This window comes from Pocillopora damicornis, chromosome 13 (assembly GCF_964200805.1).
Source record: "Pocillopora damicornis chromosome 13, jaPocDami1.2, whole genome shotgun sequence".
NCBI lineage: Eukaryota > Metazoa > Cnidaria > Anthozoa > Scleractinia > Pocilloporidae > Pocillopora > Pocillopora damicornis.
The window spans coordinates 10,278,248-10,300,726 of NC_142682.1; the positions used below are offsets into that span (position 1 = coordinate 10,278,248).

Here is a 22,479-nt window from a genome sequence, read left to right on the forward strand (position 1 = left end):
TTGCGCGGGATACTAACGTAAAAATCACACGAAAGAAAATCCTAAAAGTGCACAAGATACTAACCACAATCGAATGTTAGCCAATCTTAAAATGCGCTAGATATCAACGTAACTTTTAAATGAAAGAGTATCCTAAAAATGCGTGAAATACCAACTTAACAATCTAATGAAAGAGAACGTTAAATGTGCTCGAGATACCAAGGAAACAATGCAATGAAAGAGATTCCTAAAAAGTGGGGGGAGATATTAACTTTACATTCCAATGTGTGAGACACCAATGTTACAATCGAATGAAAGAGAATTCTAAAAGTTTAGGAGATACTATTATACTATTATATCGAATATAGGTCAATCCTAAAATGCACAAGGTACAAACGTAACTTTCGAATAAAGGAGAATCCTAAAAGTGTGCGAGATACTAGGACAACAATTCAACGAAGGAGAATCGTAAAAGTGCGCGAGAAATTAACGTAAAAATCCAATGAAATAGGATGCTAAAGGTGTGCAAGATACTAACATAGTAATCCAATGAAAAAGACTCTGATAAGTGTGCGAGATACTGAAGTAACATTCATTATTCAAAATAATAATGATAATAATAAAAACAGAGAAACTTAATATGAATTTTAACGCATAGAAATATATCTTACAGTGAGTGTCAACCATCACAGGCACTGAAATTTAACCGTTGACCGTCAAAGGTCCTAAAAAAGTAACCGTCGACCGTCAAATTGGAAAAACAAATAAACTTTCACCTGTCGAAGCTTTATCCCCGTGCAGACCACCGAGAGTGTTAGGCGACCAGTAGGTTGAGTAGGCTGTGATAAGGACACTATCAAGAAATTTCAGAAAAGTTGCCCGCTAGCTAAAAGTATCAGCTGTTGTATCTTGATGTTTTTTTTTTCACTACAAAGTCATTTAGCTTCATGTCGAAGTCGTTTCGCCACAAATCAGAAGTTGCTTGGCTACAAATCAAAGTTATTTTACACCAAGACTTACTTTGTAGTACTTCCACCCTCGTTACCGTATGACTCCGTATGTTTTTATTGGAGTCGTGTAGAGGGACTGAAAGTCCTGTAGGAGTCAACTGTGTACGGTGGCGCTACAGTTTTACCATTTGTTAATACTGTCACCCTCCTCATTGTACATGACTCTGTTGGTTCTGATGGTGAAGTATTTTAATTTGTTCCGACGAGAAAGTGTTTCAGCGATTTTTCCATTCAATGGCCTTTAAAGTTTTAAGCAGAGTTATGAAGCTGTTTTTTCTGATGAGAAGTTCACTTCATACCGAGCTTTGTAGACTTTATAGAGTTTTTTCTTAAAAGATGGTTGCATCACTTCACAATGCAAGGATTGGTAAAAAACTCTTAAAAACTTATCAAATAAAGTGGTTCACGGAATCAAAGGCCTCAGAGAAATTAATTGAAAAAATCCTAACCCAACCTCAGGTGTTAACTCATTTCAGGTGACTTGTCTGTTGCGCATTTTTTAGCAACCCAAAGAAATCACAATGTGACCTTCATACCTGCATAGCTCCAGAGCAGAGCAGGGCACTAAGCATGCCTACTTCATCTTGCCAGTAGGATGTTAAAATATGGTAACTAACATTGTAACTCACCCCAGAGAACTTTAATACCAAGGATAATAATAATTATTAAAATGCATTCATTGTATAGTCATTCCCAATATGAAAGCAATTGAAAACCCCACATTTCAAACATAGTTACTCTGTTTTTTGGGGCCACCCGCAAGCCAACTTCATGTCGGATACTGAAAGGAAACTTGAGAAATCACTGTGTTGGCTACTATTGGGTGTGATTTACCTAACGATGAAAATTCACTTTTTTTGATCATGGTATGAAGTTAAGCAAAAATCAGTGAAAGCATTAAGTTCCTGTAAGTACTCGTCAGTATGTTCTCTGTAATGATTAACATGTTCTGAGCTGTTCCAGCATTTGGATGTAACATGAATGCCCTTGTGTCTCCTTGCTTGAATATAGGAATCAATGTCCTGGTATGGAGCAAACTTGTCTGTCTTTGAGTACAAAATCAACTGTGGGCATAGAAGTGGAGATTCTATCATACCTGACATGAAACGTTTCACAGTGCCATTTAAGTAGATAACAGGAGGAATAAAGGCAGTCATGCTGTACCATAACGCTCCTTTCATGATTGGATTTTTGATCATGTCAGTAACACTCTCTCTTGTGGCTTGCAAACTTTTAATGTCTGGATTAATGGGACAGCTATCAAAGATTGTCCCAACAACTGGTACTGCCCGATAGTATGCTGTAGTCGGATATGAGAGGACTTCCATAATATGAAAAAACAAAGCACAGCCGCCATTGCTGAATGCATAGAGGAACACAGGCCTCTTTTGACAGTTAAGGTCAACCAAAAGATCCAAAATGTAAAGACCAATTGTTTTAACCTTGGTTCCTGGTCTAAGAAATGTGTTGACTGGTTTTGCTGGAACACAGATGGTGTCAAAGGACTTGTCTTCAAATATCTTGCTGTACTTTTTAAGATGTTTTCCTCTGGAGCTATTCCATCCAAGGATTACTGTAACAGGAGTATCTTGGGCTGATGCTGTTGTTTTCGTTATTACTGCTCCAAACTTACCAGAAGATAAATTTGGGGATCCACAGGATTGCACTCCACGCACTTTGTTTTCACTGACACCAGCCAGATGGTTCAGTACTCCTCTAGCCTTGGAGAAGGTCCCATAACTGAAAATTCTTTGTCCGATCAACTCTAAAATGTTAACACAATAAGTTTTAGTTCTGTAATAACTACACAAAACCATACGATAACAGACAATGGAACAGTAGCTTTGATCACACCATTTCCTTCAGAACATTTTCAAAATGTGTATCAATTGTTCCTGAAATAAATACAACTCTAATGCTTAAATCAATATTGTTTGTCCAAGGAGAGGGAATTTGATTTGAGTATACTCATTTTTCATGGCTTAGGATGGGAATTTTCACCAAAGGCTCTTCCAAAAAGTCAGCTGTCAGCTAACTTTCACTTCATTAACAAAAAATGCCTAAGAAATGCGAAAGAAAGAGAGGAGTGGCCAAAGCTTTTTAGTTGACCATTGCCACAATAGAATTAGTGAGGATTATAAGTGTATGGTGTAATCACCAGTATTGACAGTCAGTCAACTAGTTGGGTGCGTCTATTTGGAAATATAGTCAAATATGACTCCCTACTCTGTGTGCTACGGCACAGCAAAATTGAATCTTTTTTGTGATTTTGACAGCATCAATATCACGCCAGCAACACGACACTTTTTTCCAAAAAAAATTATTGATCTTCTAAGTCTAGCATATTGATAACACTGGAAGACCAATTATAAAGGAAAAATACGACCTCTCGCGCAAGCTTACGAATTTTTAATACTTACTTTAGGGTTCATAATCATCATGGCTGTGAACAATACTTACATCTAAACGCTATTCACAAAAAGGTTATATTTGATCGAAACTTCCATTATATATTAACCTTGTTAACAAAATTTTATTACATCCTAGTATGTATTTCAAAAAGTGCTTACCCCGACCAAAAGCCTCAAACCTCGAGGTGAATTTCATCTCAAAGTTACGAAAGTTCGTCTGTTGTTGCTTCAATTAGTCAGTAGTTTAAGCATGCGCGGTCGAAGTTTCGCCTTTGAGCTGGTATCTTTCTCAGTTACCTTAGTAACTGATGGAGCACAGCCGGAACATGACAATGTAATATAGCACAAGATTTGTGTTATCACTCTGTCTGGCCTTTTATGAGTAAACATGTGATGGATACGGGCGAAGCTAATTCTTCTGGAAAAGTAAAATGGACTTTAAACAACTCTGATCTTCCAAAGAAGGATGCTAGGCCAAAATATTCGCGTATTTCGGAGCACTTTCGGCACGTTGCACCGGGTGCTTTACAGTGTTCAATGTTTTGCGGCGGAAAACAGTGCAAGTATGAAAACCCTGCCAAGTTTAGAAGCGAAGAAATGGCGATTCAAGGACTCTATTCCTCGTGGTAAGCTTTAACTGTTACTAGTTAAGCTGAAAGAGTGAAGATCTATTTTTTTGGTGAAGTATGGGATCGCTGAGAACAACTTGTAGACTAATAACGACTTGTTACAGGCACCGTGAGTATGCTTATAGCTGTGAGGAAATATAGTTGAGAGTGCAGTTAGGGTCTAAATATGTAAATGGGTATATTTCTGTTATAAAAAGGTCTTTACATTCAAGGCAAGATAGTATCTTCTCATGAAATATTTATCGATATAAATTTATGGTAATCGTCAAGATGAGTAATTTTCTATTGGACGGCGGAAAATAATCTATGCAGCTCTAGAATTCTCAAGTGTCATAACTCATTGATTTCGTCATCAGCCCCTCCAAGTGGTCGACCTTTGATATTCTGAGGCAGATCTAAATGTACAGGGCTTTCTTTGACTCAAAGGCACGATATTTTCAGCGGAGGTCTTTTCTCATCACTCAAAGTCTTCCAAGGATGTTCATAATTTCCAAAGATACCCCCTGGAGTTGTACAAAGAATAAACAAACGAAATCACACATAGGATAATTTGGAATTATCAACTCTCAGTTGACAGTTTCAAAGCTGATTTTTGAGCATTATTCGTCAGAGCAATCACACATAGATTGACTCAGTTGTAAAGCATATGGAGGCCCTGAAAACTGGCCTTGTAATGGGGTAATTTTGTGTTATCAACTGCATTTATAGAGTAAATTGGCCACTGTAAAGAGTTAAAAAGCTGGCGTTTTTAGTGTTAACCCTTCCTTAGCTCTCTCATGAAGGGCTAACACTCAAAACGTCAGCATTTAAATTCTCTACAGTGGCCAATTTATGTTATCAACTCAGTTGATAATGCTAAATTACCTTGTTATACTCTCCTACCAATGCAGCACCAAAGTTTCTTTTGAAACTAACCCCCTTTATTCATTTGGTCTTGTAATGGTTTGGATCTTTGCTTCTGGCTCTGGCAATAATTTTTGTCATAATTTGTTAGTAAGGGTCATGGTTACATGACTGTTTAGGGTTAATGGTTATGTTGCATGTGAATACAGTCTCTACTCTGAACTAGCTTACAACAATTGTCTAATTGCAACATACAAATGAGATTACTGTAGAGTAATCCTAATTTAGCCCAAAGTATATAAATTTTACTTAGAAATCATGTACCCTTAATTTTCAATTTTATGCAGAAGAAATTTAATTCCACTGAAACCCTTTTCTTCCATTGTTGTTCTCACAGTGATTTATTTTGTATGCTATTTGTCATACTCTTTTACAGGGTAACTCCAGACATTTTAGCCACTGCTCGTCCATCTACTGAAGTTATGAGGACATATGCTGTCATTGAACAGTTTTCCAGGTACAGCATATATATTTAACTTTTGCAAATATCACAGCACATGTACACGTACAATGCAACTATACAAATATTTATGGTTTCATTGAAATGGAAATGTAAAGTTTAAAATAGGTAAATTTGTTTTAAGAAAAGTGAAGGGCAAATTTACATTTTTTAAGATAAACTTGTATTAAACGTCTAATTTGTTTAATTGAAATTAAAATAATTTTTGTGGTTCTCCTTTTTTATTATGAACTATTTGGTTACAGCAGAATCCCCATAGCAATACCAACCGACTAGACTGAAAAAATTAATGGAAAATTGTTAATGTGACTCTGATGGAGATTTTCACTCAGTTCACACAATTTGATTTCCTTTCCATGGTAGTATTCCTATCTGTTTTGTATATGATGAGAGACATTTTCTATACAAGTGTGTATTGACAGTTTCGTAGTAGGTCTACTTTATCATTTGATTTGTATGCTTTCTCCAAAAAGGATGGGAATTAAATCATTGATAAACCTTCAGCATCCAGGAGAACATGTCAGTTGTGGCTTTGGTATTGATCCTGTTAGTGGCTTTTCTTATGATCCAGAAGACTTCATGAAAGATGACAGTATGTACTGCTCCCACTTATTCAGTTAATGAATCCTGTTTTCTCTTGACACATTCCTGTAGTGTCACTATTTTAGCTTTGAAAATAACAAGGCGTTAAAATACAAATCTCAGATGCCCTTTTTCAGTAGAGTATGTGCTGATCACATTGTAATAACCAAGAAGAAACGTGATGATTAAAATTCTTTTGTATATAATTAAACTTATTTTGTTAAACCTCTCAGTGTGAAAGAATAGGCAACCATTCTATTTAATAGTAAATTAAATTATATATGTGAAATCAGTGTTTACTAAGCTTTAAGTAAAGATATACTTTTACAGTGATAGTGCACATAATTTTCTTGCTATCTCAGTTTAAATGAAAACACTAATTTTCCTTCTGTGATACCTTAAGTTGTAGAGAAAATGATCCAATGAAACCCATGGTATCATTGCAATATTGAAATGTGTGAATGTAGTTCATTTATGGAAAACTCACCTATTTCTAAGTGATAAGCGCCATAAGCCTACAGTCTCACAAAAAAAACATGTTTTTGGAATATGTTAATTCTTCATAATGAAGCATTAAAACCAAGGAACAGAAACTAAGAACCATGTTTTTCTACGGAGGCAGGCATCATAAATAAATAAGCAAAGGTAGAACACTTTACAAAAGTCTAAAAACATCAAGGGGACTTTGTCACCATACATGTATACCCACTCTGTGAAATATTCTCTCAAATTTCCTATGGCTATTATTCTGAAAGGTTTTAATTAGATAGATCTTTTAATCCATACATGTATATAGTGATTTGATTCTGAAATGTAAGAAATTAACCTTTGTTGTGTTAAGAATAATTATGTAAATGTATTTGATAAACACAACAGAGCTTGGCTTGCACCCAGGTTGCATCAGTGGTAGTGTATTTCATTGTACAGCAGTCTGGTAAAACTTTTACAGTGCCTTTTCACTTTGTCTGATTGAACTACTCATTTTATTTATTATTCTGATGTGACTTTGGAACTCTGTGAAAAGTAGTTTGTGATGCTGTTTGCTGATGCTGCTAAGTTTGGCAGACAATTATAACATTTTTATGTTGTGGTCACTAACACCAAAAGTTGAGGTGCAGTGACACTTAATGCATACATTAATGTGATTTAACTCATGAAAACTTATTGAGATAACAGATAAATTAACACCTCAAATTTTAGAATAGTTAATTATGATTTTTTTATTTGAAATAGCTAATAATTTTTAACATTGGCTGATTTATTATTTTCCTTATGGCTCTCATTTTGAAAACAAGTTTTCTTCTACAATTTTGGATGGTGAGTGTTGTCTTTTATACTTTATTGATAACTAGTCCACATGTAATTAAAAAATATACAAGCTAAATGTACCTTGTGCAACAGGTGTTGCCTAGAGACATGTGAGGTAAGCACGAGGGGCAAGACATGTAGACCATTGTTCACACTTTCTGGCATTTATTTGTAAAGACAGCTATCCAATTTGGTTGTAACATCATTTGGTCATCACATGGTCACATTTGGTTTTTGTTTATTGGACCAAGCTCTCTGAGGAGCCCTCCATCTAGCCCAAATATGTTAGAAATATGAATGCAAAACAAGGGAAAAATATCTGCTAACTGTTATTTCTTGCCAGCATACTTTAAATGTTTTTGGTTAGCCAGAAGAACGGGCATTTTCTCCATTGTGATACTGGGGTGGCCATGAGTTATTTTGGCTATTTTAGTTCCACAGCTTTTTGACTGATTTTTACAACCCTAAACTCAGAGCCAGATCAGAGGTTTTGAACAAGCCTGCAAACATTTTGCAAATTTGTGAGAAAGCCTATGATTAGGAAATAACATCAAAATCATAAAAGAACTATAAACAGTTTTCAACACTTTGAATGGGAAAGACTGATGTTGGTGGTGGCTGGAGACCAAAGAGCAAGGGAAATGTTGTGCATTCTGTACATTCTCATCTTTCACCTTCTCCTAGCACTTGCCTCACTTTGGCCTCCACTCACTTGAAAAGTGCAGCCAAAAAAAATGGCCTTGATCCTCTTAGCCCAGTATTTCAGTAAATCTTTTAAAAAAATTCTTGTTGGCTGCTGAAAACAGTTTTATACTTTTTAGGATTACCTTTTGCTCAACCCTTACATTTTGTATCAGTTATTACACTTTGTGACATGATGCCCCTCTGTTTTGTGGGTACAGATTTACTGGAGTCACCTAATCATTGTTCATTTACAGGAATGACTATGGTGTTCGATCACTTGAGTCTATTTTGGACATGGTGAAGGTTATGTCATTTGCTCTTAAGGAAGGAAAGGTGGGCTATTCGCCTCAGAACCTTAACTTAATACCAATACAAGTTAATACCTTACTTCACGCATCCATTTACACCTCAGATTCTCTTAAGCTTTTTGTTACACCACTGTGAACATTCAAGTGGCAAACTATAAAAAAAGCTCACTATGTCACTACAACAGTTTGTTATACTACAATCTAATATCATTGATATTCTTGCAATGCATGACCAAAATTGTGTTCAAAAATAATTCTGATTAAAACAAACTGTAGAAAACTCAGTGTGTTGGTTTTGGAATGGTTCACAAGTGGTTGGTGTCCTTTCTATACTTTACTGGTTAGCTTACCAAAAAGGGTTGTGCAAATTGTGTGCTTTGACACAGAGCTTCTACACTCTTTCTTTGAGATAAAACAGCTGTCTTGTGTTGACTTAATCTTGAAATTATCAGAAAAAATTAAATACCTTGAGCAGTGTGAACTTCATACATTATTTTGTTTTTAACAAATCAAACAATCTTGTGCCATGATAATGACTGCTAAAGTTAAAGTAGGATGATTTTAAGAAGTTTCAAATAACATTTCGAACAATTATCACATCATTTCAAAGAAAATGGATTGCATATTATTTGAGCAAAGTCTTGTTTTTGTAGGATAGTTTTTATGTTTCCTGTGACCACTGAAAGAAACAAAAAAAGTTGCATAATTATTTAATTAGGTAAAAAAAATAGGCTTAGATACCATATGTTTAATGTACTGTGTGATCAAAAGAGGAATCTCCCATCTTTAAGCCTATTTATCATGGTTTTATACTGAAAGATACATGTACCTGTATATATGGGTATTTCAGTTAAGCCTTGTTCATGTAAAATTGTGCACTAGGAGTAGATGCCAGTTGTAACAATCACAACTTAGCAGCAAGTTGTTGTAGTACCATTGCTTTGAAATGTTAAGTAATCCAAGTTTTGAGGCCTCTTGTCCTTAGTTACACTTGTAAAAGACATGAGGTATTTGTAAATAATCTTCTCCAAATTTGATTGATTGTGGTTGGATTTTTTTTCTCTTTTTTTATTTGAAATTTCAGGTTGCAATTCATTGTCATGCTGGACTGGGTTGGTAACATACCTTTAGACTGTTTCTTAAAGATGTACATTCTAATTTTAATCATATAGTGAGAATATAGATAGATAAAATAATGGATACAGTACATACATTTTGAGTTACATGTTAGAGGATGCCAGTCTTTAAAAGATGCAACCTTAACTATAGAACTTAAGAATTTTAGAGCCTTAGAACTTTTCTGTATCCAGTCAAAAACTGAAAATTTCACCAAAACTGCTTGCTTATGAGACAGAACCTACTGTTAGAGAAAAATGTTTTTAATTACGTTTTATTAAATGAAAGCTCCATAAGTGAGTGAGAGGGATAGCCAACACATTTTTTCTTCAACAGAATGAAAATTGTGAAGAATGTCTTTTTGTAGAGGCCAAACACAAATTTTACCAAGGCAAACTTTTTTCCTTGAAACAAGGGACATGTGTACTGCACATCGAAACAAAGAGAACCAAATATTTAAACAAAGCAACGTGGAAATCCTTATATTGCTGAAATATATTGCACTCTTAACAAATGGACTTGATATTCCCCCCCCCCCCCCCCCATTGTAAAACCTCTGACCAGAGGTTTAAGGAAGTAAGGAAATTTTTGGTATCAATATCATAAGGTCAATTGACATATACAAGAGAAAGGTTTAGGTGTAATGAGGTAACTCTATTAATATTTCTACAGGCAGAACAGGAGTACTCATTGCTTGCTACCTTGTATATTCTGATAGAATTGAGGCAGAGGAGGTGTGTTATTATTGATAGAGGGGTGTGGAGCCATGCTCACCCACAGAAAGAACTAAAGTATTTAGATGTTTTCCCATTAATTCTAAGCTGAAATTCAAGTACCAAAAGTGACCATTTAGATGTTTTTTTTATTCAGCTCAGCTCAACTTTCTATAAATAAAATTCATATACATGTAGGCCTATTTCTCTGACATACATCATTGATACTAAGACAAATTATTATAAATATTATTCATGGGTGACCACTTTCAATGGCAATTTTCCAGTTGTTGACATTTAAAATACGGCCATACTGTAGAAATACATGCTTTAGAGTCACCGAGATCAGTGGTAGAGGAGCCTCAGACAAACCAGTAGGTTTTGAATGAACGGGTACCTTTCATCAAGATATAAGTTGATAACTAAAGATTTTTTTTAAAGTGCCTTTAATAGCGTTTCAAGAACGTATGTAAATATCGTTACTATCACTATGATTTTGACAAGGTAAAATTATTCATTTTTGTAGACGGTGTGATTAAGCTGGAGAGTGAAAACAGGAAAATATGAAATAATAGGGGAAATGCTTAGAGTTAAATGGAGTGAAAGTGGTAGCATTTTGATATTAGCCTTAAATCAATTTTATTTTTCTGTAGGCAATTCACAAAGTACGGTCAAACAGGTAAAATACATTAAATTTGATATTTGATAGCGAGTCGTGGGTTCTGATTGGCTACGCGAGCGATTGCCCGCTTTGATGCAGGGAAAAATTATGTGGAGCGGAATTAGAAAGTTCGTAATTTTTGGACAATTTCGTCAATGGAGTCGCAAAAAAACGACAAAAGACGGTCAAAACAAAGAAAACATAAACGATTTTCAGGAGTTATTGTGCTAAAAGAACCGGAAAATAAAAAAATTCAAAAACAAAGTGATATGAAAAGGTTTTATTTCACGGAAAACGAGACGAGAAATTAGTTGACTTGAGTTGAATTGACCAGGTTTATTTGGTGAAGATGACTGGATATTAGCCTCGAATTTTTCCTGGTCCATAAAAAAAAGAACCAGGCGAATATCCAGCCACGCTTTGTCAATAACACATATAGGGCTATTTTCTTTCTAGCAGTTACCATAATTGATTATAACATGACATAGGCTATTTTTTGAGTTGTTGTTAAATTTTCTAAGAAGCATCATTTATCACTAATTTCATCACAAGTGGTTGAGTGAAGTTCAAATGAGACCCAGATGAAGTTTTGCCGTCCCTACAAACAGAGCTTCCTCTTTCCGCAATGTTATCTTATAAATTTCATGCTATACCTATTATGTAGACCCAAAGCTGTGCAGACACGAGGCCAGATACAGTGTGTTATTGATTTCACGAACTTCCTAAACCATCTTTGGGTGGTCTTTCCATGCTGGTACGTTTACTCAAAATAATTATAAATTTGGTTTGATCTGAAGAGTGCATGGCACTTTTTGTTCAACAGTGTAGTAACGTAAGGTGTGCAGTGGAGATTATTAATGGATTTGAAATACAGCACTCCTTATTTCTTGCTAGAACGGAAGTGTACTAAGCAACATCTGCTTTCCTCTTTTACCCGGCCTTCCTTTGTTTAGGAGGCTCAAAACGCTTTCCTTATTGATTATGGTGGTTATTGTTGTAATTGTTATCGTTTATTTGACCATAATCATGATGTTCATCATCATTGTTGTTGTTTTTGTTGCTTAAATTCATTTCATTATTACGATTCCACTTTTTGCAAAGTTTTTTTTTCCTTGAAGAATGAGAGTCACTAGAAACAATCAGAAACAAAATGGGGCTGTAAGTACTCTCAGGGAACAAATGAACAAGCTTTTTATCGTCAATCCGCGTCAAAATATGTTGCAAATAAATAGCACAAGGTAAAAGTTAAACCACCTCAGGAGGACTCCCAGTGTAAATATGGTTGCTCGTAATTTTTTCTTCTAGTGCTCCCAGTGCAAAGCCATTTACATTACAACAATACCTCAAACGTCAGAGACTGGTTTTGCATGGTGAGGAGGATAGAGTCCTTAAACATGTTCCAAAGGTTAGAAATGTACACGTAAGGCTTCTCAACTCATAAACATATTACCTCTAAGCATTAGGTATGTTGCAAAACTTGAGTCAGTCGGTACACTAGATTAGCCAATAAGCATTTTCTTCCTGATTTGGAGCCATTTACTTTGAACGTTCCTTGAAATTGGTGGGCTAGCTAAACTCAGTTTGTAGTTAAACGTTGTCTAGGGGAATTAAAACTCTTCGAGTTTATATTCTTCTGATCAAGGCTAATTACACTGAAATAAAGGTTGATGTTTCATTGGTAAGCTTTTAGTATTTTACCTTGTTTTTTTTTTTATTTACGGATATTTAAACCCATTCTATTGTTGGACCTCATTAAAATTTTAATACAATTAGAGCAATCACACAAATAGCAAAATGTAGTTATTTGTATATATTTTATTTTTTTGCAAGGTGGTGTACATTTGCTGCAGGCGACTGCTAGAATTGGCAGGGGTTAAAAAAGAAGACGCTCCCCTAACCTGGAAATTCTCACAGGACGCTAAAGCCGTTTCTTCTGAAGTGGATGATAGTTTCACCACTAGGGACCTTGACAGAGAGACCATTGAAGGTTCACTTTCTAGTGATGTAGCTGACTCATTGAGGCATAACCCTTACGTAGATTCCAGTCTTCCTTTATTTGAGGGTTCTTGCATCTATCGTGCAGAGAGTTGTGATGCATTTGTAGATGATACTTTTAGTAACGGCGAAGGAAAAACGTTGAGACATTCAGATGTAACAAACCCGAGTAGACGTGGTTCAGAACTAACTGTAGTTCTTCCAGGTGAAGGAAGACCCAATCGTGTGCAATTAGAGCCACTAAATGTGCCAAAAAGACAAAAAAACAAGAAAGGAAAACGAATAAGGCCCAGTCAAAGCCTCGAAGCCACCGATAACGATAGAGGTGGACCAGAAGTCAACAGTGATCGTAATTCATTGAAGGAAAGTGCGACGCCTATATCAGAAACAGACAGAATACAAGTGGCAAAGTCTATGGCATCTAGTGCCTGTGTTGATAGTACTGTTCATAGTCGAACAGAGAGAATTAAGGTACATAAATCCATATTTATTAAGGCTACCTGCAATTAGGATTATAGTCATAGTGACGGAGTTACGTCTGCTAAAAAAGCATCGTTGAAATAATGAAGTGTTGGAGAAATGATGTACCTCCGAAATCTGTGTGAGAAGCTGAGAAGTAACGCGATTGAAATTTGTCCCATTGACCATTCGTCGGAATGCATCTTTAAACTATCACTCCACAGTTCTAAGGGAAAACATACATTTTTGGGGGTTTGTAATCTGTCACTACAACTTTACCTGCACAAAAAATATACGGGGTAAGACTTCTTCGCTGAAGGATTTTGAAAGCGATCCTTTTTTTTAAAGTAGTTGTAATTTCGAAACAAGATAGAAATTACAGATACATCATTAAATTCAAAGAAATGATCGTAGTGAACGAGAATAAGAACGCGTTTCGCGGGAGTTATTTCCCGCAGTGTTCCTCAAGGTGAATAATAAAAATTGCCTCGTTATAATTTTTTATGAAATAATTCAAATAGTGCGTGCGCTCTGATTGGCCATAAAACCATTTTACATGAGCGTATGTAAACACGGTTTTCGTTCCTCTTTCATTAGTTATTTTATAAAAGAAATGTAAAATGGTTTCCGTGTTTACATAGCCTGATGTAAACACTTAGGAGATTGGGAGAACCACTCGATAAGCTGGAAACCACTCCGCTTCGCGTCGTGGTTTCCTACGCTTATCTCGTGTTCTCCCAACCTCCCGCGTGTTTACATCAGGCTATGTAAACACGGAAACCATTTTACATTTCTTCATTGTTATTCTCTTATCAAAGAATTACTCCAGTCTCCCTAAAGTTTGCAACAGACAATGATGAAGCCAATTCATATCTAGAAATCTATTGGTTGTCTTAAGTAAAGGAAAAGGGGACATTTACGACAACACGACGAGCTGATAGGTGTTATAATTATTATTTAGAAATCTCATCATTACTGTTATTACTATTAATATGATTATTACTATGTACACTATCATTATTGCTGTTATCATCATCATTATCACTGATATCATCATTAATAGAAACAACTACAGTGGAAAACATGCGTTACGGGATTCCTGTTAGTGATACATTAATATTTCTTGACTTTCTAATGTAGAGGAAACTTAACAGCTTCGATTGTTGGGAAGAAGTTCTTACTGAAAGTGATCCGTGGGTTCTAACTCGTCTTTTATGGGCCTGGTTAGGTAGTTTGGTGGTGAGTATTTCTACGAATCCTTGTTTATCCCATATAGTCTTGTTTAAAAAGCGCAATGTTAAATTATGGTCCGTTGTGATCAGCCAGTTGAATTGGTATCTATTGAATAAAAAAAAATGTTTTTATCTATTAAAGGGGTCATATGTTTTAATTTTCTTTGTTATAGCAATGCATGTGACTTACCCAGTATTTTCTTACAGGAACCGGTCCTGGGCGAGAAAGAGGTGTCACTACTGGAACAATATGATGATCCCATAGGAGTAGTGAAGAAACTTGACCGAGTAAGAGAAAAGTCATCAGGCCTCATTTACTTTGACTCCCGCATGTTCCATTTTGACAGACGTAAAAGAGATTTTTGTTCTAAAAACCATAATTGACCATTTATTTCCACGAACGCCAACGAAAAGTGTACATAAAAGTTAACCACTCACCGCCTTTCAAGATTCCAAAGAGCAATCTAACTTTCGAAAATTGTTCATACACAAGACTCGCTTCAATTCAGAGACGGTTAACGCAACAACAAAAAACCTTACTCTGAGTTCGGAATGCCCTGTGATGTAGTCCCAAATTATCAACTAGATTCCAGGGAATGGTAGCAAGAAGAGTTCACTTCCTTTTGTCACAGTTACATTAACAGGTCCCCAAGGAAGAATCAGCAGTGTAGCCTCCTTAGTAGAACCTTGAATACAATAAAAGGCAATCTTCTAGAGGTTAAGAGAATCTGCAAATACGGAGTCAAGAGGCCTGCTGAGCGGTTTTTGTTGGCATTGCTAGTTTTTAGCACTTTTAGTGATGTTCTTGTTTTCTTGTGTTATTATTATTGTATGCTTTGTTTCTTTTTTAGGGTACAAGAGACACTTTAGAATGCCTCGTTACTACCATGTGTAAGGTAGGATGAAAAGTTACCAAAGATTACCCCCAATGGTTATTAACAGTGCTCTTATCATGGATCATAACTAGAACCTGTCAAAAAAACTGCTGTTCGGTAACTCAGGTTATCATTTGTGAATACAATTTACTTATCGAGATAAAGTAATCTGTAAATTGAAAAAAAAAAGAAAAGAAATTGAGGAGGTAGGAGCACGTAAAATATGCGCATCTGTGCAATTTTTCCAGCACTAGCTGCAAGGCTTAATACACTGATGAGATCAACTACATGTCTCAACATCTGTTAAAAACAGAAAAAAAATTATGAAAAAAAATGATGATAACCAAAGATGAAAAATAGGCTTGCTCTGTTCCCAAAAGATTAATTGTGAGTCAACTGAAGCAATCTGCTAACAAAGAGGAGAAACCTTGTCCTAGGCAACAATTAAGAAATCAGCATTCCTATTTTTTTACTGTTGTCTTTTTTTTTTTTTTTTTTTTTTTTTTCGTAATATTTCGAATTATACCTACAGTTGTGAAGAACAGTGGCGTTTCTAACGTAGAAGAACAGATCTGTATCGAGGGAAAAACCCCCGAGTGAAAATCTACCTAGCAATTTATTACTGTTTTATGTTGGCGACGTGGGCTTACCTTTAAATTTTTTATCCGTGCTACTGTGGTGCTTAGCTGATTAATGTTCGATTATAATGTGTTAAATTTTGATGAAAGAATAGCTGAGGAAATAGTGCTCCACCTAATTTAGTATAAAACTTTAGATTACGTATTTGTCCTACTATAATCTGCTTGCAGTCGATTGGATGCTTGTATTCCTATTAGTAGTGTTACATGGAGTGTAAGACGGTAAAATTTAAGTCAATTAGAGATTCACGTGATCTCTGTTTAACACGAACAATTCAAATTGTATTTCTCCAGTTGCAGCCGTTACCAAATGAACTTGGTGATCGTGTCCTACGTAACATAGCCATGATTCTTACCCACAACAAGGAGTTGTCCTTAACATCAGCAAGTGCTTACATGTCTAAAGTTCAAGAACATGCTGAGGCAGAATCGTCTCCTAATCAAAGTGCAAACGAGTTACAGAGGCTTGATGTTTCTTCAGAATCTGAGATACGTTCAAGATCATGCAGAGTGCTTTTTTTCCTAAGACATGTGGTGAATACTCTGCAAAGCCTTTAAAGGGGATAATATTATAATGACAGAAACTTAGTCACTATTTATTAAATCATTTACCGCGTCGTGCGGAATGATCTTTCGAAAGAAGGAAAACTGAAAATTTAACTTCGCTAGAATAGAGTAACACCTAAGAGATGAGGATAAACTCGAGAGATGCGAGGATGGGTTGGAATGGCTTAGATCTAAACAGATTGAAAACGTCTTATTTGAAAACCTTAAGGTAAGAAGCACAAACCTTGACGTAGCTTCTTTACCGACATAGGGGACAAAGGTATCGTTCGCCTCTCTCATATTTCATAAGTTTAATTGCCGTGATGAATGCTACCTAAAAAAATACCCTGTACATCGAGATCTGTCATTAAGGCTCTGGATCCGTAAGAGTACAAGAATTATTGTGAACCAAAGCGATACGTGTAATGATTCAGAGCTTCCTGGTTAGTGTGGGGTATCGCGTGGTTAAATTCGACTTCCCGGTACGCGTTCGCAGTTACCTCACGCGATGTGTTCTTTTAAAATTCTTAATCGAACCTCTGCCAGCGCCCAGCATCGATATTTGTCAGTCTCTTAAAACCAATAAAGTTAAACTGCAAACTTTTGCATTGGAATGATGTTTTCCTAGACTTCATTTGCCTCCATCGTAAACGGACAATTTTCGAAACCTTACGCAGGGTTTTCTTTCAAAACTGTATCATTTCTAAAATATAATATATAATAGACAATAGACAATCATAGTAAGTTTAAGTCACCCGTCGAACTCGAATTTGAAGGAAAAAGCGGAGACCGGTTTTTCGTGCAACACCAAAGGATAAGAGCTTGTGATGAGAAATCAAAATCAAAATCAAACAGAAAACACAAAGTCGGAAACCTCGACTTATTCCAAAAGTAACTTGCTTAGCCTTGTACCCCACAGGCGAAGGATTGACATAAGTCGATCAGGACAGCTTCACAAGCAAGTGCGAATGCTCCAATAAACAATATTCTCACTACAAAACGGCAATTCCGAGGATATTCCCCCGTTGGTTTTCAGTGTTTGGAAGTGGTCTCTAAATTATCGCCATACTTAAATGGACATTACGTGAATTATAGTGCAATGTCTTAACGGAAGTATTTTAAAAATATCAAAAGGGAATTGAGATTAGGAGCTCCCTTTTCCTTCGGGAGAGTTCTAGTAACTATATTACCATGCGGATATTGAAAGAAATTCACAGTTGGGAAAATATGGCGAAAAGTTTGAATTTTGAGAATTCGTATTTACGATTTTGTTGGTCAGTGGCTTTGAATACGTCTCGAATTTCTAGAGGCGCTCTGCATTGCATTTAAAGGATGATGTATTTCATCTTGGATTTTGTTGCTTGTTCACTAGAACGTCGGCCGAAGATGGTGACAGATGATGTATTTTTGAATAAAAGGGCTACCTCAGTTGGAACTTAAGAAATAACTCGTGACACAAGCCCTAGATAAGGATGACTAACTGTTTCATTGTGCTATTTTGTGTTGTGTGTTGCAAAGTTAATTCGCTCCGTGACCCTCGTCTGGTTACATTGCATGCACTCATACAATTTTTTATGGATCAATTACTAAACTTGATTGTTGTAAACAGGTGGTTGACTGAAGACTATAAAACAAATAGAATGGCAGGTATTTTGAGATCAACAGGTGTCATCCAACAGTTTCCGCAACACCACTTCATATATAACGATTTTTGTCTTGCGTCAGTAAGTGGTTTCATCAAACGAATGTCTCTTGAGCCTTGATTTAATAACACAAAAAACAACTATCGTCAGACGAAGGTTTAGAGGGAAAGTTAATACAACTAAGCGGACTCTTTAAAACACGGAATCATGACAAGGAAGAACACCTTCATTATATCAGCTTTTCTCGTTGTAAGTACCATAGGTATACTGGTCTTTGTCACCACACGCCATATTCATCAGAATCTTGGTTCGGTTCAAGGACGGGAACGCGCCGTTTACTTGTTCTCAGACGTTCACAATGAGACTACAAGCAAAAATGTATGCCAAACTCATGAGTGTCACGCAGTCGCCGATTACATAAAAAGTTCCATCGATTCGACGGTTGATCCATGTGATGACTTTTTTACGTTTTCTTGTGGTGGATGGATCCGACGGAATCCAATTCCCAAAAGTTATAATGATTACTCCACATTTACCAAGCTATCTAAAGTTATAGAGGGTGAAATTCGTGGCCTTCTCCAAACGTCAAAAATGTTGGATGACATTCCTCATAACGAGGCTCTGACGAAAACGAGAGACTTGTATCACTCATGCATGGACGTTAATCAAATTGAAAAGCTCGGTCCATTACCAATGCTTGATTTTATTCAAGAGATAGGCTCGTGGAGCATCTGCCATAATGGTAGTTGGAAAAAGTCTTCGTGGGATATTTACAGAGTATTACAGAATGTACAGAGTACATATTATCCTGCATCGCCTTTCTTCTCGGTAGAGGTCACAAATGATCATCTTAACTCCACCAAGCATTTGATAAAGGTAAGTGTGACGGAAATCGGAATAGACAAAGATCAAACTCCAATTATAGGAACCAATGAGTTAGGACCAAAATGATCTTGTACGATTGATATTTTATGGGAAAGAGTCACCACTCTCGCTCACTGACAACGATCTTACTTGAGGTACAGTCCAGCAGGTGTACCGTCTTATCCGTCTGTTCTACTTACCATGCTTATTACACTCCCTCTTAGCGGCGTAAAAATGCTTTCTAGTGGGTGTCGGAAGGCGTCAGACGATTTTTGTTACTTGAGGAAAACTTGTCTTAGAACTGCTTAACGTTTCTGGAAAACATAAATCATTCTTTTTTTGTTGGAAAAAAGTCCTCTGATTATTCGAAGAAGAAATCAGTACACGATTTTCACTAAGAAGATTTCGAGACACATTTGAATTTACGATAAAGAACAGTTCTTTAATATTTATTTTTTCATTATGTCTTTCGCTTCACGTCTTTTTATTTGGTTTAAGGCAATAATTTAGCCTCGGGTATATATCCCCACCCTACCTGTAAGGGTTTATTCCTTGAAAATGAGTTCCGGGGAAACTTTGGTCGAAACATAAATTAAAAACTATCTTATCCTGTGGAAAATTAAGCGTTATTCTCTGTCAGTGATAGTGGTATTTTATATTTAAAGGGAAAGTCGTCCAGTCTCTGAGCAAATACTATTACTTACTTATTTAGATTGATCAGTCAGGTCTGAGTCTTCAACGGGAGATTTACTTTAAACATCCTGAGGTGAGACATTCTGACTTAAACGGTAGAAGGTAATGACCATTTCTTTCCCACTCCTTTTTTTTAAAATTGTTGCCAGAAATACTCGTGGTCAAATAGAGTGATGTTTCTTTGTAGATGGTGGACATTTATGTAGAATATATGGCAACAGTTGCCTCTCTCCTTGGAACAAAATGTAACACAACCGAAAAAATGCGTCAAATCATGGATTTTGAAACAAAACTGGCTAGGGTGAGTGTTAACATAAATTTCAAATCGATTAGCCTAGTGAATTAACATTACTTCAATGAAAGAAAAAAAAGAATAAATGGTGATCTTTTCTTGTTTAATTGACACTTAATGCACTCAAAATATTATCCTTACTTATCAAGATCACAACGTCAGCTGAAGACAAAGCTGAAGGAATTTACAGGAGAATGAACCTCCACAGCCTCATTCAAATCGTTCCTCAGGTATGAAAACTTACTTCCCCATTAACTAAGCAGATAAACTGAAAAAAAGATAACCCTATTTAGTCAAAGCCAACCCCCAGCTTAAATCATATATACGCATCACGTCGCGTTTTGTTAAACTTGTTAAATTTTCCTCCCGCCCGCAAAACACGATGCCTGTTCGCAGTAGTCCCATGTAATTCTTCAGAAATAGTCCACATCTAAATTTGCCGGTAAGCTGACTCGGTCAGTCGTTTCCTTCGGGCTTGCTTGTAAAGATTTATCTAATTTCACAATTTTAAATGTAGTAGTAACCATCTGCTGACAGAGAATTGAACTTTGTTATTTTCCGTATACTCTCCAAAGATATTGTAGATTTGAAATTACATACTTCACCACTCAACGCAAACAAGAAACATAATTACATGAATTCTCTCCTTAAAAAAATTTGCCATGTTTTAAATTTCTGATTAAGTATTATATTTTATCGTATGACGTGGTGACTTCTGATGAGAATCGCAAAGCTTCCTGCGCAAAGGGTTGGCCTTCAACTGGCGATAGGTTAGGTTCCATATTGCATCGCTGTAAAATTTAGGCAGTTTTTATTTACGAATTTCAATCCTTATCGTTTTGAACAAGTGGATCGATGCTGTACCACTCTCCTAATTGGTTTTTCGTGATCTTCCATGTGTTGATTCTGTGGCGTGTACAAAGGCGTTGAGATGAGTGCATGTGTGTGAAAAGGGATTGTACGTCAAAAAATACTATGCTCTCGATGATCGTTTGTTGGACCTGATCTGTTGTTTAACACCGAATTTAATTTAGTGTAGTCCTCACGAAGATAGAGATCCCCTGCGTGAGAGCTGTTGACGATCTCTCAAATCTTATCCGATTTCTACATAGAAATCATCAAAAATTTATTTTGATTAATTTAGTTTCGTCGGAGTTACAAAATGTAACGCTCCTTTCTAAAAGCATACCGTCAATATACATCCTTACACACTACAGAAGTGTAGATCACGAGACAGACGTTAGCGTTATTTCCATTTTAGTGTACATTGACTTGCACAATAAAGAAGTGTATCATTTTCATATAATTTTTCCTTCCATTTTTTGTAGTTTCCTTGGTTAGATCATATGCAGGCCATATTTAAAGGAGCAAATGTGACTGAGGCAGATATTGTGTTGACCACTTCAACATCATATCTTCGGAAAATGGCAACACTTTTGAAGAACACCTCTAAAGAGTGAGTTCCCTGTAAGAGACCTTCTGACAGAGGGGTTGAAAAGGAAAGGGGAGCTTGATCGTGATTTAAGGAGAATAAAACGAACTTTTTACGCTTTTCGGACAATACGATGGGCATTTCACGAGAAAATAAAAAATCTTTTGCATAGTTTCAGGACGTCCAATATCGGCAACGGCGAAACAAAATTTTTATGTGAGGTTAACAGGCGAATTGTTCTGAAGTGAATAAGATCGTTGAACACTTAAATCTATTTTTATATTATTCCCGCGAAAAATTAATGCGGAAAAAAAAAAGAAAAGCACTTCTCACTGAAATGAAGTGCATATTACCCATTTTTACAGATAATCATTACCAGGCTTTAAGCATTGCGCTGTTAAAAGGTTAAGATTTATGAGACGTCACTAAGCCGTATTAAACTGCGATAAGTACCCGAGAACGTAGTCGAAGCCCCATAGAACAGAAAGCTTCAGATCTCCTTGCTGCGAGACAACGGTACTTCACAGTTAAATCAGGGTAATAAGTTATTCAAGTAGTTTGTTGACTTAAGTTTTTCATTAGATACTCTGCCAAAATGTCTAGACCGCATCTGTCTCTCTCCTCCTCCATCCTCCTCCTCCACCTGTCCATGACATCCATCCATCTGTCCGTCTGTCCATCCAACTCTTCGCCTATCTGGCACTTATTGATCTATCCGTCTGATTGCAGCCGTCATAACATGGTAAAATTAATTACCAGAATTGCTGTATGATGATGACTTTCAGGTTACTCTCTAACTACGTGGTGTGGCAAATGATCCGAGACAAAGTAAGTCTACTGTCAGATCCTTTCAGAAAGGCCCGAGCCAAGTTCAATGAGCGTATATCTGGAGTGAAGGACACAGATCCTAGATGGCGCACATGCACGGGAATCACTAACGACAACATGGGCGTTCCAATCGGTTCCCTATACGTACAGAATTTCTTTGATCAGTCCGCAATTTCTAAGGTATTGATAGAACTCTCTCTTTAATTTTTGCCAATAGA

The 22,479-nt window shown here is 36.3% G+C and overlaps 3 protein-coding genes across 3 annotated transcripts in view; 2 read left to right on the forward strand and 1 right to left on the reverse strand.

The window, feature by feature from the left end:
* Window positions 1-544: 544 nt before the first annotated feature.
* LOC113680401 (transmembrane protein 53) lies at window positions 545-3,707 on the reverse strand. The gene is made up of 2 exons (XM_027197436.2): window positions 3,560-3,707; window positions 545-2,754 (listed from the first exon to the last, which is right to left on the reverse strand). The coding sequence occupies exons 1-2, from the start codon at window positions 3,594-3,596 to the stop codon at window positions 1,838-1,840; spliced, it is 954 nt and encodes a 317-aa protein (XP_027053237.2). The 5' UTR covers window positions 3,597-3,707; the 3' UTR covers window positions 545-1,837.
* On the forward strand, window positions 3,652-17,109 carry LOC113680398 (protein tyrosine phosphatase domain-containing protein 1). Its single transcript, XM_027197428.2, has 15 exons — window positions 3,652-4,026; window positions 5,309-5,389; window positions 5,866-5,984; window positions 7,270-7,291; window positions 8,221-8,299; window positions 9,359-9,386; window positions 10,063-10,124; window positions 10,757-10,782; window positions 11,429-11,518; window positions 12,070-12,169; window positions 12,595-13,230; window positions 14,359-14,457; window positions 14,658-14,738; window positions 15,302-15,346; window positions 16,258-17,109. Exons 1-15 carry the CDS (start codon window positions 3,779-3,781, stop codon window positions 16,519-16,521), a joined length of 1,980 nt encoding a protein of 659 aa, XP_027053229.2. The 5' UTR covers window positions 3,652-3,778; the 3' UTR covers window positions 16,522-17,109.
* A 1,056-nt stretch (window positions 17,110-18,165) lies between these two features.
* The window catches only part of LOC113680363 (endothelin-converting enzyme 2), a 28,931-nt gene continuing 24,617 nt past the window's right edge, over window positions 18,166-22,479 (forward strand). The window contains exons 1-6 of the mRNA XM_027197385.2: window positions 18,166-19,028; window positions 19,729-19,782; window positions 19,897-20,010; window positions 20,151-20,231; window positions 21,330-21,457; window positions 22,219-22,441. Coding sequence (XP_027053186.2) covers window positions 18,360-19,028; window positions 19,729-19,782; window positions 19,897-20,010; window positions 20,151-20,231; window positions 21,330-21,457; window positions 22,219-22,441 — 1,269 coding nt within the window. The 5' untranslated portion in view covers window positions 18,166-18,359. The remainder of the gene's footprint in view (window positions 19,029-19,728; window positions 19,783-19,896; window positions 20,011-20,150; window positions 20,232-21,329; window positions 21,458-22,218; window positions 22,442-22,479) is intronic.